Source organism: Musca vetustissima, unplaced genomic scaffold, assembly GCF_032173495.1.
Source record: "Musca vetustissima isolate MV318-11 ecotype Yass unplaced genomic scaffold, APGP_CSIRO_Mvet_v1 utg19330, whole genome shotgun sequence".
Classification (NCBI taxonomy): Eukaryota; Metazoa; Arthropoda; class Insecta; order Diptera; family Muscidae; genus Musca; species Musca vetustissima.
Genome location: NW_026882625.1, coordinates 109,923 through 128,866, shown reverse-complemented (window position 1 = coordinate 128,866; position 18,944 = coordinate 109,923). Strand labels below are relative to the sequence as shown.

At 32.3% G+C, this 18,944-nt stretch overlaps 4 protein-coding genes across 4 annotated transcripts; 2 read left to right on the top strand and 2 right to left on the bottom strand.

Annotated features, from left to right (window-relative positions):
* Window positions 1–1,104: 1,104 nt before the first annotated feature.
* LOC133329202 (transcription initiation factor TFIID subunit 12) lies at window positions 1,105–1,770 on the bottom strand. Its single transcript, XM_061537695.1, has 2 exons — window positions 1,487–1,770; window positions 1,105–1,425 (listed from the first exon to the last, which is right to left on the bottom strand). Exons 1-2 carry the CDS (start codon window positions 1,706–1,708, stop codon window positions 1,105–1,107), a joined length of 543 nt encoding a protein of 180 aa, XP_061393679.1. The 5' UTR covers window positions 1,709–1,770.
* Window positions 1,771–6,047: 4,277 nt separating this feature from the next.
* LOC133329203 (uncharacterized) lies at window positions 6,048–6,961 on the bottom strand. The gene is made up of 2 exons (XM_061537696.1): window positions 6,841–6,961; window positions 6,048–6,757 (listed from the first exon to the last, which is right to left on the bottom strand). Exons 1-2 carry the CDS (start codon window positions 6,923–6,925, stop codon window positions 6,048–6,050), a joined length of 795 nt encoding a protein of 264 aa, XP_061393680.1. The 5' UTR covers window positions 6,926–6,961.
* A 3,765-nt stretch (window positions 6,962–10,726) lies between these two features.
* On the top strand, window positions 10,727–16,026 carry LOC133329213 (zinc finger protein 664-like). Its single transcript, XM_061537707.1, has 4 exons — window positions 10,727–10,749; window positions 10,816–11,555; window positions 14,014–14,200; window positions 15,801–16,026. Exons 1-4 carry the CDS (start codon window positions 10,727–10,729, stop codon window positions 16,024–16,026), a joined length of 1,176 nt encoding a protein of 391 aa, XP_061393691.1.
* Window positions 16,027–16,910: 884 nt separating this feature from the next.
* Window positions 16,911–18,711, top strand: LOC133329212 (zinc finger protein 675-like). Its single transcript, XM_061537706.1, has 3 exons — window positions 16,911–17,051; window positions 17,185–17,621; window positions 17,697–18,711. Exons 1-3 carry the CDS (start codon window positions 16,911–16,913, stop codon window positions 18,709–18,711), a joined length of 1,593 nt encoding a protein of 530 aa, XP_061393690.1.
* Window positions 18,712–18,944: the final 233 nt, after the last annotated feature.

Here is an 18,944-nt window from a genome sequence, read left to right as displayed (position 1 = left end):
TGTGCAAAATTTCCAAGCTCTATTTAAAATATTGTGAGCTCTATCGTGTTTCCGTCAGGCATTTTATTCTAATCAAGAATATTTTATTGGAAAATCGGTGAATATTTCGAGATGTTGCAAACGAAATTACCAATTGAATATGTACTCCACCTTATGATGGATGGGAAAATTACAGCAAGTAGGCTGATAAGCACAATAATTGTGACGCCTAAAACTATGCATTGAAATGTAGTAAATATAGTATATATTTGGTCGTAACATCAAATTGGTTATAAACACCTAATAAATAGCTACAACGGAATAATTAAGTTCCGAAAAAAGTTCTGCCCTTTTATTTGATATCTCTTATAACGAATATAATTTATTGTCGACCAATTTCTAAGATATATTGTTTCAACTATAAAATTTGTTTTCATTAACTATGGTCATGAATGGTAAACATCCCCATCCCCAGCTAGACCGTCCAGAGGTAACCCATGTAGATCGTAGCGATGATTAAGTTAAGTTAATATCATATACAATAGACCCACAAAGGAAGTATGAACGTCTTCAATATTACATTTTTTTTAATCAAGCCCACCCGTCTCAATTGATACCCATATTAGAGAATATTAAAAAACGGGGGAAAATATAAACGTCCCAGCGGAATTTTGGGGGCCAAATTTTCTGAAGTACGATTTTTGCGCAAGAAAATCATGATTCTTAGGGTTAATTGTTGTAAAAAGTTCAAAACAATTCGCGACTGGGCCCTAATTCATTGAAAATATTATTTGAAGTGAAGACCCTAATATATCCTGGCAATTTTTTTTTTGCAAACTAGTAAAAAAGCTTACAGCTTGGTTTCACCCTTTAATTCTATACCACATTTTCTGATTATATTTCATAATTCATTAAAGTTACAACAATATTTAAAACTAATATTCATACAAACACAAAAGGTTCCCATTTTTTCATTAATTTGTTTTCTTTTTTATATTTAAAAAAATGACAAGTTCATCTTACTAATTTTCCTTAATAGCTAAATTTATCCTTACAAAAAAACTACATAGCCTAGTTATTGAACAATGTAGGCGACGGCGGCGGCAGTTGTACCACACAAACACATTAGTATTTTTTAATGGTTTTCCGTATCAATGCCAAACGTTGTTTGTGAGCTTCTGTAATAGCGGCACGTTTATAGGGTCGCAGTTCATCTGTACCAAAACCAGGAATCCACATATTCCATTTACGCTCCAAGTGCAATTGAACGTCGCGTACTTCCACTTTGTTAACTTTGCGATGTTTTGCAAAAGCACATGTGGCCTTGACAGCATCTTCAACAAAATCATCGGCAATTTGTAGCAGCAGCTCTTCGACATCTTCATCTAGCTGGGCAGTTGTATCGACTTCCCTGACCAATTCCATTAGACGTGGTTTTGTCAAGATCTAGAATTTAGAAAATGATTGAACCTCTTTACAATATTGTTAACATTTAAATGTATATTACCGGTTGATTTTCTGCTCCCGTAGATGCCTTGGCATTTGATGTTGTGGCATTACCTGCTGACCCCGTTGATGCATTACTGACTGTTTGCCCAATTACTCCGGCCGAATTGGAGTTTGAATTATTTGCCATGGGACTACTTTGAGATGGTGATGCCATAATGATGTCCTGAGAATCGTCACCACCGGCACCGTTACTATCAAAACTATTAAAAATATCCGACATTTTTGTAAAGATTTTTGATTATATTCTTGAAATACCCAAAACCGTTTCTTTCAAGTGATTCTTAAAAATGTGTACAAATATGTATGTGTATATACAGAATATAATATTACAAGAAACCAAATCAAGCAGGTGTAATTTCTATAGGAATTTAGACTAGGGGAAGGTAATAGTGTGACTTTATATTCATTTGCTGCCCGCTTTGTACAGATGGATGGATATATTTTTTTGGTGGTATGTTGTGGATATAGGTGTTTGGTTGGTTGGTGGTGATAGTACAAGTTCAGGTGATCATTAGTTTTTGTAAGGCATACAACATATAATGAACGAACTAAGGAAAAGGTGGGGAACCAGGTGAGAACAGAAGTTTTTGCGTGTTGTTTTTGTATGTAATAAAAAGCTGAAATATTATAGAGGAAAAAATTTTGAAAAAAATAAAAGAAAAATTACAAATTAAAAAAATCATGGCCAATAGGGTTTTCTTAGAACTACATAGCTTTATTTTATTACCACTAACTTTTGTACCAATTCTACGTTGTTTTCGTTTATAAATTCTTACAACTTTTGTTATACCTTTAATGGGAAAGGTTAAGGGATGGTTTTTGTTTACTTTTAATGAGTATTTTCCGTAATAATTAATAATTTCTGCACTGGTAATCAATAATCAATCCTATCCTGCAAATCACAAAAATAATAAACTATGCTTCTTCTTCTAATTGTTGGCAATCATTAGAGATTGATAGCACTGTTACCTACATGAATGACGGAATTAACACGCAAGCATCATTGCATGAAATTTTAGAGCATTCTGCGGTAAAATTTTACATTGTATTGGCTGTGTTGTATTCATCCTTTTTCTACATATTCGCTAGGGGGAAATTTGCAGTAAAAAAGTTCTCACTTCATGGTACAATTATACAAGGTAGGCTATCTAAGTAGGATATTTAAACAAATGGATTTTAAAATATATTTTTCAAAACATTACACACAGAGCAACATATTTTGTATACGACTTTGGCAAAACAAGCCATAATTTAAAAAAAATGTAATTTAAGATTTGCTATGAATTACCTTGAATAAGTGTACCATGTCTCACTTTCTCTCCTTAAAGCAGATTTACATATAAAACGGCATATACATTAGAACTTTTTACCGGGTTAACCTACTTTATGAGGATTTATTTGACATATATGCAAAGGAATTGACAATTGAAACCAACTGGGTTAACTAAATCCGGTTAAATCTAAACGTACTATAACATTTGATCACAATTAAAGGACGAATCAGGGTTTATTTTCTTAATCAGACTAAATTTACCATACAAATTTAAATCATCGTGCGGCAGGGTTTATTTTAAAACATGATTGAAATAATGAGATACAGCGTGGTTTTTGTTCGGAAAATACAACCCTCTCACAATTTACCACATTGCAAAAACATTTCCATTGTTGTAATTTTTCTTTTCATTTTTTAAATTGCAAACAAATACTACTGGTCCAAATTATTAATTTTGTATGTATACTAACAACGTCAGTTTTCAGACCCAAACATATTGGTCTGTTCCCGAACTGCAAGAATCTACTGCTTTTTATAACAAATTGTCCTTTATGATATCGAAAAAAATAGTAAAAACTAGTATATTCTTGCAGTACGGGAACAGACCACCAGTCTTACTCTATATATTCACTAGGGAGATGTCTCGCATGTAAACAATTTTTCGCTTTCTCATTCTCGCCTTATTCTGAATGAATAGGAAGAATAAAAAATACGAGATGCGGATTCGAATTTCCGAAAATGGTGATTGAAAAAAAGATTAATGTTGCCAAATTGTAATTTAGGTTGTAATGTGTGTTCCCATATTGTAATTTAAATTTGTAATATTTTTCAATATTTTATTTATTTGGTTAAAAAAAATTTACTTTTTATTGGCGACATACAACAGCATGTGAAACAGCTGTTTATTGTTTTGATGCAATTTGGTGCAACAACTACAACAGATTGCAAATAAAATATTTTATAGTGGCAAAACGCCAGTGCGGTTTTCAAAGACTCAACGAATAAATGGGAAGAAATCTGATTTAATTAAATTATATTAATTCAATTTATTTAATTTAGTGAACTATTATTTCACTACGTAATTGTGTGCCTTTTTATTTAATTTCGATATTTTATATCCTCAATTTCTTAATGTGGGCAATTGTTTTATGACTTGCTCCTCCTCCTTTATTTCTCTCATAATTTTTGAGTTCTTCACTGTTAAGCGTCTCATCGGGCAAATTTGGCTATGTGGTTTATACATAATTTTTAATATTTGGAGAGACAGATTTCACACAAACTGGGTTTTATTTCACCTCCAAATTTTATCAAACTTGCCTTAAATATTCCTTACTGCCTTTATAAATTCCGTGGCAATATTTGGTTGAGCCTGCATAGGATTTCCAATGGAATTTTATTATTTCTTGATTTTGAGTTATAAACATGCATGCAACCATTTATAATATTCAAAATCGTCATAGAATAATAATTGTGTAGATATTTTTCATAAAATTAGTTAATACTTATATTTTTGTAGCAGAAAATTCCATCACATTCTCCCACTCTTTGTAATCCAGAATAACTAATAAAAAAACCAGAAAAAATTCGCTGTGTGTTCTGATTTAGAATAATTTAAGGGAAGAGCGAAAAAAATCACAGGGAAGTGAATAACAAAAATGCAACTATATATGTAGTGGCTTCTTCTGTCAAATATAATAAAAGTATACGCAACAAGTTGTTGTGTGCATTTAATATTTTTTGATTTGATATTTATGATTTCTTCCCAAAATCCAGTAGGGAATACCATGTAATGTTTGTTTCACCCATAACAAAGTAATTATTTAAGAAATTTATGGCATATTTTGCTTTATTGCTTCGACGATCTGTTAACGTCACGATGTTTCCTGAAGTCCAGATGTGTGGCGGAGGTGGTAGTCAATAACACATTATATTTTTTCGGAGTGCATTATTATGTGATGTTTGCAAGGAAATCCACTGTATATCGTTAAGAAAGTCCAGACTTTTTCTTATCTGTAGTGCAATTCTGTAACAATTTTATTTATTTATTTATTTAAACTCTTACAATTTTCAATGCTACCGACAAATATCGGTAAAATGAAAACACACTTTCCATATTGAAAATAAAATTTATGATAAATTTTGCATATCTGTCGGTAGGGTTTAACGACAACTTTATTTTGGACGTTAATTTGCCGAATAATTTCGCTAGTCAACGAAATTATAAGCAAATGGAGTTTTGAAGTTATCGACAATCGTCGATAATTATGTCGTTAAGCCGTTACAGAACAGCACTACTGGACAGCTAGAGTTTTTATAACTTTACTTACTTACTTCCCAATCTCCCTCATTCACATTCCCAATCTCCCTCATTCTAAATATTTAACTACATATCTTTCTTAGCTAATTTTTTAACATTCAAACTTCATTTAGAAGCGTTGATCAAAATGTATCGAATGGGAAGAGTAAGAAATCGCATGAGGAGAATTAGTCAATTTTTTATCATTAAAAATTATCATAAATTTGAGGATTTAAGAAATTTTGCAGTTTCTTTTCCATATATAAAAACGAAATTATACAATATAGCCACAAACATTATTCTTAGCTTAATGTAATTTTCTGCATTATGATTTAGGTCATTACATTGCATTGTTTTTCCTTTTTTATTGTCTATACAGACGATTTTCCATTTCTTTTGTTATAAAATTATTTTTTTTTCATTTATATAATATGTAACGAACATATATATTATTACATAAAATTTAAATAAATATATGTATTATAAATATGTTTAGCGAATATATATATATATATATATATTATAGAATTATGAGCAAAATTTTCTTTTTTTTATTTCATAGTAAATTTAGGCCTGAAAGAATTTTCTTCATTGATTGTAAGAGAAATAAATACCAAGACATTGACTCCAAAAATATTTTGGTTCTGTGTAGTGTTATTGAACTTATGCTAAGGCACTAGATGGAGTGGAACAAATAACGGCGTATCTTTAGTTTTCAAATTGTAATTGGGACATTCCATTTCGAATCAGAATGAAAATACCTTTATACAATAGATTACCATTAACACACAAGGTTATGTTTATATAATAATCAAATATATATTTAATCAGAAAGTTAGTAAAATCACAAAATCATAAAAGTCAACTAATAAAAATTACAAAAAATGGCTACTAGCTATTGCATTTATGCTGCAATTTTGAGAGTGCTTCTTAATCTACAGCTACATGTATTTATTTCAATTCCATGAAAATTAACTATAAATATGTCATTTAACGTTTCGCTAATTTAATAGCGAAATAGATACTAACAAAGAAAACCACAACAATTGCCAGCTTCTTAATATTAGCGCGATTTACACCCTTTATGGAACGTACCACATCGCTATTATACAAAAATACATTTTTACTTTCCTCGATGAAATCGGCTTTCATTTTTTCATCGAACTTTCCATAATTATCGTTGAGGACTTTACGCAACTTGCCCTTTAAAACAGCAATTTTCTGTGGGAAATATGTAGCAGCACAACCCTCAGGACATATGGAAACTTGTACGGGCATAGGTCTGGTTGTTAGATCATCCGGGTCAGTTGGTTTCTCCGATTGTTCTGCTGCGGCAATTTCTTCTTCGGCTGTGACACCATTCGAGCCGGGCCATAATTTACGTGCTATCATACGTTTACGTTGCAACAATTGACCGCCCGACATTAAGGCCATATACATTTGATAGGCATAGGCGAATAACAGAAGTTTATCCTTTTTATTAACTTCTTCCAAATGATCGAGATATTTACGCACAGCCGGACGAATTTCGTAGGATTCTTTCCAATTGTCGCCATAGAAATATTCAAAATCTTTTTCAAATGCCTCGGTACGTCGCAGTTCATTTGGCAATAATTCTTCGGGTAAATTAGTTTCTAGGAATTTATAAATTTCATAAAAACTCAAAAGGCCATCATACCATACAGCATCATCGGACAAAGCTGGAAGGAAATTAAAAGAAAAATATTTGATATTATTGCATAAATCCTCCTTGGTGACCTGTATGCAGTATCGCTTAACATACCAAATGCAAATTTTGCATTGACTAGAACATCACTTAATCGATGAACTTCTTTTGTTGCAGCTCTCAGTTCTTTGGTGAATGTCATATCCTGTTGAGTGATATCCTCTTCGGTTGTTGTTGCTGTTGCCGATGCCATCGTTGGACTACTTACTTGAAGAGCAATTTAATGGAATCTGTTCGGTATATTGCTTGCAGTAAATATTATTATGCGTATTTTCTTATCGCGCAAAACAATGAAAAATCCAGAAGTCATTAACCCATAACATAATAGAGTAGTTTCGTTCACAAATGATGAACTTTTTCAATTATATGATTCACTGGAAAGAGTGACGGAACTAGGTTAGTTAAATAAAATATAAGAAAATTATTTGCTCTGTTTCTTAAAGGAAATTTGGTAACGACATATAAGGACATCGGTCATTCCATGGTTAATTATGATGTACGCCAATTATTTAGCGCTTATTTTTATTTGGATACTCTTAGTCCATTGTGCTTATCCTGAGTACTTGAGATGATAGCATATAATTGAAGAAAAAAGAGGAGGAATAGAGGATGAAATCAAATGTTTTGGGTTTGATCGGAATTCTCCACTGTGTGGAAGTCCAGACTGGGGCAGCATAATTAAAGATGCACCGATTACATTGAAGGTCGTTACCGTATCCTTATCTATGCCCCAGGAGTTGCCAGCCGGAGAGCTCTCAGAACTGAAGGAGGTTTTCGAAGACCACCCCAATAATTTTCGGATTATGGACGGTGGGGATACGATAGAAATGTCATGCTTTACTATGTTCGTCTCGCGTCCAGAAAGTGAAAAGTGACACAGTAGACTTTCGACGATTTTAGATTGCGCTCCCGGAAGAAGTTTCTGAAGGTAGTTGGAAAATTTCACACTTACGGTGTCAATGTTAACGTGGTATTCCCATTTTGATCTAGCGATATTTGGCCTTTTGGTAACGGAACTCAACGAAGGCTTGCCGATCATTAAGATAATTGGCAAAGCAAAGCTTGACATCACTCGGAAGGGTGGAATATGTAATGTGAGATATCAACTCGAGATCGATTGACAGTATCGAACGCTTTGGACAAGTCTAAGACTGCCACAATGGAGTGTTCAGGTGATCGTCGCTGATTGAGTCCATTCGCATGAAATCGAATAACCAAATTAAGTTATAATATTGGAGATGATTAAAGAAACTATCTGCTGACAATTTCTAAAAATTGCTTTGCTGAGATAATTATGTGCCCAGTGCGCTTATTAATTTTAGGAGTTCGTAAAACCACCTCTAACTCTAATCTTTCTTCGTTCGATGTAACAAATTGTATATTGTCTTTCGTGTATATGAAAACATTTCCGCCAATCCTATAGGCGGTTGTAATATATCAACTGAATTAGATCATAGGTACCCAATTTAAAGCAAAAAGGGTAAAACACACAAAAACTAAAATCAAGAGATGTGTAGAGTTATTCGACACTGGTCAAAACTGATCTATATTTGTTTTTGTTGTACAGTTGTTTTATTTTGTAATAAATTTTAATTTGAACTCAAACTGTATTATGTCATGTACAGACGAGCGTTGTTCGCTCTCTCATTCGTTGTTCGACCCTTAATTATGAAGGAATTACTTAGTTCCCCATACAAAATTGTCTGAGCGAACACGGACTTTTGTACGTTGTTCAATTCGAATCACTCTCTGAATAACCAATAAATTTGTCCCATCCCTAAAAATTGAGAGTATTTATCGAAAATAAATTAATTTTGACAGTTTGAAAATATTTACGAAATTTTCAAACTTTTTCAGTAAAATTGAAAATCATGAATGAAAAGTAAAAAATTGTTTAGTTTTTATATATGGATGTAAATTTTGTTTTCTACATAATGCAATATGCATTTCTTTTCCCTTGGTTCTAATTAGCGTACAAAACAAGAAACAAATGTGGGGCAACTCAAACAAAAAATTCTCCAAATTTTTATTTGTGACAGTATGTGACATTTGAATTGAGAAAATATAAAAATGTATTAAAAACAACAACATTTTCAGAAAAAATGGAAAACATGAATGAAAAGTAAATAGATATGGGTTCATACTATAATCAGGAGAAAGAGAATTATTTTTTCTATTTAGATCCCTATGTAATTCACTAAAATATGTTACATTTTTGGTGTAAAACAAGAAACAAAAAGTTTGAAATAAAAAACTCTGATGATATGGATTATGAATAGTGTTGTGTGAACGGGTTAATTAATGTACGTAATTCTCAGAGCGAACTACGTTGTTCGGATGCCCGTCAGAACATGGCATTAAAAGCACCATACAAATATAATAAATATCAACAAAAATATAATTATAGTACGTTTACATTGTAATAAATTTTAATTTGAACTCAAACTGCATTAAAAGCACCATACAAATATAATAAATATCAACAAAAAATATAATTATAGTACGTTTACATTATACGGAATTTAGTTAACCCAGAGGGTTTGAATTGTAAATTCCATTGCCTATTTGTCAAATAAATCCTCATAAAGTAGGTTAACCCTGCAAAAAGCTCTAATGTAAATGCCGTTTTAGTGTTACTTCAAGCTTCTACATTTAAAAATGTATACAAATTATCCATGTGTAAAGTCATTCATGGCATACTGTAAGTAAATCCCTAATGTTCCGACAGCTGTTACAATTCACCCTATAAAACATCGTGAAGAATTTAGCTATAAAAATAATATAATTAAGAAAGGAGATAAACGATTCTTATTATTTATTATTACTTTAAAGTTTAATAATTTTGTATGGTGCGTAGTATTTAAATTAATGCTGTACGAATTTACTTGGATTGGTGTTATCAATTCACAGTGAATTTTTAGTTTACTATTATTTACTAATAAAACAATAAACACTAATCTAAAGCGATGGATAAATTTAAGCAACAATGCCGCACTTGTTTAAAACAAAATTCTAAGCTATGGCCATTGTTCAAAGAAATTAATAATTCAAATCCTACCCAGACATATGGACAACTTTTAAAGGAATTGGTACAATTAGAGGTATTAATGCCATAGTTCAAATCATAAATTTGTTTCAATCCCTATTTGGTTTCTCCTTCCAGCTATCCAAGGAGCAAGAAATGCAACTGCCACAAGCTCTTTGTGTCCATTGTAGCAGTCAATTTAATCGCACATATAAGTTTCTTAGACAGATTAAGGAATGTAACGAAAGACTTGTAGATATGATAACAGACACCCACTTGCAATTGGACTGTTTGCAAGAAGAAGTTATAGATATTCCAATTAAAGGAAATGACAAAAATGCAAACCAAACTCAGGATATGATAACTGAAGGCACTAAATTACATGAAGACACAGAATGCGATCAAAATGAAAATGATAATAAAACAATTTTGACGAAAAACGAATTCGAGGTTTCGAGGCCAGATATTATGTAGGTATATTTTTTTATTATTGGATAGTATAAAATATATAAATTTTAATTTTATAACAGTGCTACACCCCAAGATGAGTATTCAATTATTAATTCATCAAATTCGTCTAAGACTGTGGAAGATATATCCTGCCCTGTTTGTCAGAAATCCTTCAAAAGACCTTATCTTTTTAAGCACTTGCGTAAAATGCATTCTATAAACCATCCTGCTAATTTTATGAAACAACAGAATATCTCCACAAAAATATCGTACCCATACCAGTGCAGGTATTGTGATTATGTGGCCAAAAGTAAAGCATGTATAAACTATCACAATCGTACAAAGCATACAACAGAAGAGGATAAATTGAAATGCAAATTCTGTTCATTTGGATCATTAAAAAAAATCAAATTAATGGAACATATAAAAAATGAACATAAATTCGAATTTAAAGCTTTGAAAAGGACCATGGAAAAGAAACAAGAAAGTGGGTAAGTTGGTTTGTAATTATTTGAAATAAAAGAACAAATGATTTTTATATTTCATATTTTTTGTAGAAATACCTCAAATTGCTCTGACTCTGACGATGATTCTGATAAAAGGGGAGGCCTTATTGAACCAGATAGTATTACATCAAGTGACGATGATGAAGTGTTCATAAAAGACATGATAAATATTGATCGAAAGATCTCCCGATCCAATTACATAGATGGCGAACCAATTAATTCCTTGGCAAGAAAATGCCATGAATGCGATAAAGTTTTTAAAAATTTGTCCTCATTATATGCTCACAAACGTTTTGTCCATATCAGTGAAGATATGTACAGCGTCTGTGTCCATTGTGGCAAACGTTACAAACGTAGCAAAGATTTACGAAATCATATGACACAAATACATCGAGAGGAAATGCATAAGAATTGTGGTGATGCCGTTCAGGATGATCATATAAGGACGACTGATGTTTCCAGTAAACGATTTATGTGTCCGCAATGTGATTATGCAACAACAACTTCAACACATTTAAAATTACACATAAGACGACATCATACCGGTGAAAAGCCCTATGTTTGTGAAATATGTGGTAATTCATTCATCACCTCATATGATTTGAAAAAGCATCGTTATTTACACACGGGAGAAAAACCCTACAAATGTACAGTGTGTCCGAAAACGTTTCGTGTCAGTTCCAAGTTAAAGAAACATCAACGTGTACATACCGGTGAAAGACCCTTTAAATGTACGGAATGTGGAAAAGGTTTTACACAGGAATATAATTTGTCGGTACATAAGCGCACCCATTTAAAAGAACAAAGGAACAATTCAAATAAATAATAATAATAGCAAAATAATTTTTTACTAGGAAATTCCTCTCTTTCAACGAGCATAAATCTGAAATTGTTTGATCGACACTTCACGAGAAATCTATAAGTACAGCCACCTGCCGAAATAATAATGGATTTCTTTTTAATTTTATTTCTGAAATAAAAATAATATTTTGTTACAAAAAACCTCTCGAAGTTTCATTTCAAAACAAATTCTAGTCAACAAATTGGGTCAATATGAAATGACATGCATATAGGTATATACATATATATATATATATATATTTCTTACATCCTTCTATTAAATTAAAGCGTATATGTCAAGTGTTTTTTTAAATAAATTAACTTATTCGTTGAAAATTCTACAATTTGCATACATTTTAAAATCCTTGTCATCCCTATACTGAAGTTAGCAAAGAATACATAAACAAGACAAGATTATTGTTTTTATGAAAACTATTTTTTGTTTTTATTCCATTTATGTATATATTTAAATAAGAGCGTATATGTCAAGTTCTTCAAAATAAATTTACTCTTTCGTTGAAAATTGTACAATTTTAGTACATTTTTAAATCTTTGTTTTATCATCCCCATACTAAAGTTAACAATTTATGCAAAGGATATCAATTCACAGTGAATCGATCATATGGTAGTAAACAAGGAATACACAAACAAGACAAGACTATTGCTTCTTGTAAAAACTAAAAAAACTATATTTTGTTGTTATTCCTTTAAAATTTATCCTTTTGCTTCATAGTGAATTTAAAGTTTTGGTAGTATTTAACAGCCAATCCCCATAATTGAAACCATGGATGAATTTAGGTTACAATGTCGTACTTGTTTAAAAAGGAATACCAATCTATGGCCATTGTTGAATGTTATGAATAATTCAGATCCATCCCAGACGTATAGACAGTTTCTAAACAGATTGGCACAATTAGAGGTAGGAATAACATGATATATATCATACATATGTTATAATTTTTGTTGGTTACACTTTGCAGCTACCTGAGGATCAGGAAATGAGAATGCCACAAGGACTTTGTGATGTCTGTTGCGGTGAATTTAATCGAATACATACGTTTCTGGAACAGATTAAGGATTGCAATGACAAACTTGTGGCTATAATAGCCGATAATCAATTGCAATTGGATTGTTTAAAGGAAGAAGCTATAGATATACCAATTAAAGTAGAAATTATTGAAAATGAAAACAATTCTGAGGATACAACGATAACTGACACCACTACATTCCATACAGACAAAGCAGAAGCATCCGAAAAACATCTAGATAACAATACAGATGATCCAAATAGATGTGCGACAAATGAATGCCAAGATATGAGGTATATTTGTTATCACATACATACTGTACATATTAATTATTCCTCTCTTTTGTAACAGTATTCCACAGAACGAAGATCAAATTACTCAATCTTCAAAATCGTTAAAATCTATGGAACATATACCATGTCCTGTTTGTGGCAACCAATTCAAAAGACCATCTCTTTTACAACATTTGCGTAAATTGCACGATATAAAACAACCTAGTAATTTTATGAAACAACAAAATGATATTTCTTTGTATCCATACGAATGCAAGCAATGCGATTATGTGGCCAAAAGTAAATCTAGTTTATACTATCACAATGCTGCCAAGCATACAACAGAAGCGCATAAATTGAAATGCAAATTCTGTCCATATTCATCATTGAAAAAAGTCAAATTAATGGAGCACATCAAAAATGAACATAAGAAGGAATTTAAGTTATTGAAAAAGAGTGAAAAAAAGAAACAAGAACTTGGGTAAGTTAACATGGCGATATTTAAAATCAAAGGTCAAATTATATTAATATTGAATTTTTTTTTCTTAGAAATACATCAGATTGCTCCGTTTCGGATGATGATTCTGATGATAATAGAAAAGAAGAAGAACCGATTACATCCAGTGATGATGATGATTTTATAAAAAACATGATAAAGAATAATAGAAAGATCTCTAAATCCAGTTCGACAGATGGCGAACCAAATAATTCACTGGCAAGGAAATGTGATGAATGCGATAAAGTCTTTAACAATTTGTCCTCTTTAAATGCTCACAAACGAACTGTCCACATCAGCGAGGATAAGTACAAAGTATGTGTCCATTGTGGGAAAAGTTACAAATGGAGCAAAGATTTACAAAACCATATAACAAAAATACATCCACAAACTACGAATGATGATACCGCCGCTCAAGACGATCATACAACGTCGATGAAAAACACCGTTTCCGAAAAACGATTTCCGTGTCCGCAATGTGATTTTTGGACGAAAACGTCAAGAGATTTAAAAATGCACATAAGAACACATACTGGGGAAAAACCCTATATTTGTGAAATATGTGGTAATTCATTTGTAAGGGCATATGATTTAAAAAAACATAGTTATTTACATACGGGAGAAAAACCATACAAATGTCCATTGTGTCCGAAGGCGTTTCGTGTCAGCGCAAAGTTGAGGAAACATAAACTTGTCCATACAGGAGAAAGACCCTATAAGTGCACAGAATGTGGAAAAGGATTTACACAGGCATATAATTTAACGGTGCATAAACGTACCCATTTAAAAGAACAAACAAGGTTATTTACCAATGTAGTGGCCGAAAATCTCTTAACACTGCATTGGCCATTTGGAAATAATTTAGATAATTAAAAAAAAAGATATATATACATGTATATAGTTGCTCTGTCGATGTCGATTACATCCATCCAAAGTGAATATATATGACTACCAATGAACTGAAGTCCAATAAATCGGTTACACACACTTGCAATGTATTCAAATCTCTAGTAATGATTACTAGATTCAATACTTCCACTATAACCGGTACGTAAGTCGTTAGAGCTGAATATTGTACCTGCAACTAGGCGATGCTAGCTTTGTTTGATGAATTAGCAGCAGATATGAATGCAATGCAATACCACCATCAAGCAATCATTTTTTTATTCGAAGTTTAATTTCTTGATGACCTGCGTAATAAATTTTTATTAAACTAAATGGCGTAAATTAAATTAATTTCGAAAATAAAATCAGAATATTGAAATTATTTATTTTGTTGCAATTTTTTATAGAAAAAAAATAATGGATTGCATTTATTATATATTAAGTTAGGAAATACCGAACTTAATGTATAATACCATTATGTCACGAAGTAGAGATCGATATTGGTATATAAAATACCTAAAACCGATCGGGCCTGGAGTAAATAAAATATCAATAGAAAATTATGTTAGGGCCTTGAGCATGCTGAAAATGACCATTACGGTTGAAAAACATATCGAAACTATCAATGGTTCATATATAAAATTGCCTTCATATCCGGATTGACATAAATTTACTACGGAATTGAGTCTAAGTTAAGGGTGTTAAGTTTACTTAATATCGGAGATTTAGATATATCACCCATCAGGGACGTATACAGATGATTGTATCAAAGACTATATATCCTTAGCCAATAAACTGAGGATATAACCTCATAACAGCATCAGTCTCTGTTAATATAACATAACGCTGTTATTTGTAAATATTGATATGCTATCAATTCAACTGTGAATGCCAGCGTTAAATGGCTATCTGCAATAAACAAAAAATTGTTTATTATCTGAGAATACCTGAATGTAGACAACAAGAACCAAGACCAAAATTCAAAATAATTCAAACAAATGAGCGCGATAAATATTAATAACGAATGCCGAACCATCAGCACAAAACCAAAAATGATGAAAGTCAACAAAACCTATATAGAGTTAAAAAACCGCATATCTCAGGTTGAGGTAAGTTGGGTTGGACTGGCAGATTAGTTGAGTGACTTTTTTTTCTTTTGAAATAATGTTTTTCAAGTCCTCCTTTTGTGTTTTCCTTTTAGTTTAATGCCGATGATGAACACTAAATGCCACAGCGAATATGTACAATATGCTTTATTAAAATTAAGGAAGAAGTTAATCCACTTGATGATGAAGAAATGAATGCTTCAAGTGAAGAAACTTAAGAATTGATTAAAGACGAGATTAAAATTAAAGAAGAAATTACATTCGATGAAGAAGAAATAAATGATCCAAGCCAAGAAATGTTCATAGGAGAAGCTGGAAGAGGAAGTTGTCATAAAAATAGAGGTATGGCCACTGACAATGTCTTATTGACTGTGGTTAATATTAAATGATTTGTTTTAATATCTTCCAGTTACCCAGATAGTGTGTTAAATGAAAAACTACATTCCGACGACGATGGATCTTTGAATGATAGTAAGTCAATGAAGACCGAAGATGATCCAACACATAATCCTTTAGAGTGTGGGACAAGAAAAGCTTCAACAAAAGAAATATCGCTCAACAATAGTAATAAATATACACTTATGGATCATGTCAAACGTAAACATGAACCGGATGCCAATAATCCACCGAAATAGAAAAAAAAGATAGATGTTTCATATGTGACCTGTGTGGTTTAGCCTGCCAGAGTCAAGCCCAATTAGATATTCATTATCGAAGACATAACGGTCATCGGCCATTTAAATGTGATTATTGTGATCGCCGTTTCTATCGTGAGCACGATACAGAAATGCATATGTTATGTCATATGGGCGAGAAGCCCTTCAAATGTACCGAATGTGAGAAGGCATTTCGCAGTTTTGGTAGTTTGAAAAATCACCTGCGGACTCATAAAAAAAAGAAAGACCCTGTGTGTTTTCAATCGGCGTTATGAATAAATAAAATGACTAGTTGGTATTATAATAAAAATTATTTATATATTTTTAGTGATAATAAAAATAATTTTAATGTATACTCAGCTATGAGAAAACCAAAAAACGGATACGGAAAAACCTTTTCATATTTGCTATCGACAAGGTATAAAATGATTCTATAACAAAACAAAAATGCTATTATTTGCATAGTATGAAAAGCATCGATATGAAACGTTTGCAATTCGTACCGTAGTTACAACAAAAATACATGTAGCCGCCCGACCCTCGGGTCGTCGTTTCCACGACAGAAGGTCTACGATCCGAAACGACCCGAGTCTTACTCGGCCAACGTCTGTCACCTCGGCCCAAAACAACAACAACAACCCTCGGGTCGTTTCGTATCGTTAATGGACTCAAAATTATCTGAAATAGATTTGGTTCAACATAGATATTTTGACTAGCCATTAGACTGAGGATATAAGCATCTGTCTGTTAAAATAACAGAAGACTGTAAATTGTAAATACTGATACGCTATCAATTTAACTGTGAATACCGGCGCTAGATGAAAAATAAATGTAATCTGAGAGGAACGATATATAGCTTCAAAATGAGCATAACAAATAGAAATAACAAATGTCGAACATGCCTGAAATCCGGCAGCAAGCTACTATCCATCAGCATAAAGCCGAAAATGATTAAAGGCGATAAAACCTATATGGAATTATTAAATCACATAGCTCAGGTTGAGGTAAATTGGTTGGGTTGCCCAGTTGAGTGATTTCTTTCTCTTAGATGGATGCTTTTTTCAAGTCCTCGACGATGTGTGTTTGTTCATTTGTTTTTACTAAAGCTACCATCTTGTGTTTCCTTTCCTTTTATAGTTTAACACCGACGATGAACACAAAATGCCACAAAGCATATGTTCAGTATGCAGCAAAAAGATACGCGATTCTTATACATTCATCGAACAAGTTCGAAAAAGCAATACAACATTCTTAAAGAGCGTAACAAATATTGTGGACGAGAATTCTTTGGATAAGCTGGAAGAGGAGGAGAGTATTGCAACTGACAATGTCTTACTGGACGAATGTGATATTAAAATTAAGGAAGAAGTTAATCCATTTGATGATGAAGAAATGAATGCTTCAAGCGAAGAGCATTTGATAGAATTAATGGAACCGGCGATTCTAATGGAAAATGTTAATACCGCTACTATGGGCACTTTGCTACCATCATCCACCACCTCCTCTAATGCTCCTGATGATGATGTGAATTTTAAAGTAGAGGTAAATGAACACAAGGAGGAACAGGCAGAATTGTAAGTTAAATGTTTGTGCTTGTGTGTACATGAAATTAAATCCATATTTGATCGATTTTTTGTATCTCCTCTCAGATTCCCAGAGTGTGTGTTAAATGAAAAACTACTTTCTGACGACAATGATGATTCTTTGAGTGATAATGATTCAACTAAGACCGAAGAAGATGATCCAACATATAATCCTTTAGTGTGTGAACCAAGAAAACGCCCAACAAAAGAAATATCGGATGAGGATAAAAACTTACCCATAGCATGTGATGATTGTGATAAAGTTTTCCCAAATTTCAATCTCTTGAAACGCCACAAAAGAAACACCCACGTACCAGATGAACTGAAAGTCCAATGTCCACATTGTCCTGCCAAGTTCGGTAGACTTCCCAATATGTACACTCACATCAGAACATTGCATAAAATCGAACCGATCATCGAACAAAAATCGAATCCTAAAAAAGAACACAACAGTATCAAATGTGAACATTGTCAGAAAAGTTATTGTAATAAATATAGACTCATGGAACATATCAAACGTAAACATGGACCGGATGAAAGTAATCAACCGAAAAAGGAAAAAATCAAACAGCTGGTAAAACGTTTCCTATGTGCCTTGTGTGGTTTCACTTGTCACAGTCAACCGAATTTGAATATCCATTATAGAAGGCATACCGGTGAACGGCCATTTAAATGTGAATATTGTGATCGTCGTTTCTTTCGTCTGCATGATGCGCAAATGCACGCTTTAAGTCATACAGGAGAGAGGCCCTACAAATGTACGGAATGTGAAAAGGGTTTCCGAAGTTCGGGAAAATTGACAATTCACATGCGAACTCATACAAATGAGAGACCCTATGCGTGTACCGAATGTGAAAAGACATTTAAACAATCAAAAGATTTGACTATCCATAGACGTATTCATACCGGTGAAAGACCTTATAAGTGTGATATATGCGAGAGTACATTTACCCAAAGCAATTCATTGAGATTGCATCAGAAAAAGACTAAACATTCGAATGTAACGCCAAAATCAATAAATGACAGTTTGAATAGTAATATTGATTTGAATGACATCAGATATGGATATTTGAATGACTAATTTGTGTTTAAATAAAATAATTTATAAAAAAAATAATCTTTGGAATTTTTATAATAATTGGCTATAGTTATCGAATCATAAGTTTGGAAAACAAAAGAAAATTTTATTATTTGTTTACTCTACACTCACTCTACACTTAAATGAGTTTTCAATCATTTTTGGAAAAGGCGGTGAAAATACCCCATTAGCGAGTCGATTGAGGGTTAACATTCAAGACGAAAATACTACTTTCG

What these genes read in the sequence shown, in the direction of transcription:
- LOC133329202 (XM_061537695.1), bottom strand. Translation starts at nt 1,708, where the DNA reads ATGTCGGATATTTTTAATAGTTTTGATAGTAACGGTGCCGGTGGTGAC. An exon ending in CGGGAGCAGAAAATCAACCG is followed by an intron (nt 1,426 to 1,486) that starts GTAATATACATT and finishes TCTAAATTCTAG; the next exon opens with ATCTTGACAAAACCACGTCT.
- LOC133329203 (XM_061537696.1), bottom strand. Translation starts at nt 6,925, where the DNA reads ATGACATTCACCAAAGAACTGAGAGCTGCAACAAAAGAAGTTCATCGA. An exon ending in CAATGCAAAATTTGCATTTG is followed by an intron (nt 6,758 to 6,840) that starts GTATGTTAAGCG and finishes ATTTCCTTCCAG; the next exon opens with CTTTGTCCGATGATGCTGTA.
- LOC133329213 (XM_061537707.1), top strand. Translation starts at nt 10,727, where the DNA reads ATGGAAAAGAAACAAGAAAGTGG. An exon ending in GAAAAGAAACAAGAAAGTGG is followed by an intron (nt 10,750 to 10,815) that starts GTAAGTTGGTTT and finishes TATTTTTTGTAG; the next exon opens with AAATACCTCAAATTGCTCTG. An exon ending in GTCGGTACATAAGCGCACCC is followed by an intron (nt 11,556 to 14,013) that starts ATTTAAAAGAAC and finishes ATAGTTATTTAC; the next exon opens with ATACGGGAGAAAAACCATAC.
- LOC133329212 (XM_061537706.1), top strand. Translation starts at nt 16,911, where the DNA reads ATGAGCATAACAAATAGAAATAACAAATGTCGAACATGCCTGAAATCC. An exon ending in ATCACATAGCTCAGGTTGAG is followed by an intron (nt 17,052 to 17,184) that starts GTAAATTGGTTG and finishes TTCCTTTTATAG; the next exon opens with TTTAACACCGACGATGAACA. An exon ending in AAGGAGGAACAGGCAGAATT is followed by an intron (nt 17,622 to 17,696) that starts GTAAGTTAAATG and finishes ATCTCCTCTCAG; the next exon opens with ATTCCCAGAGTGTGTGTTAA.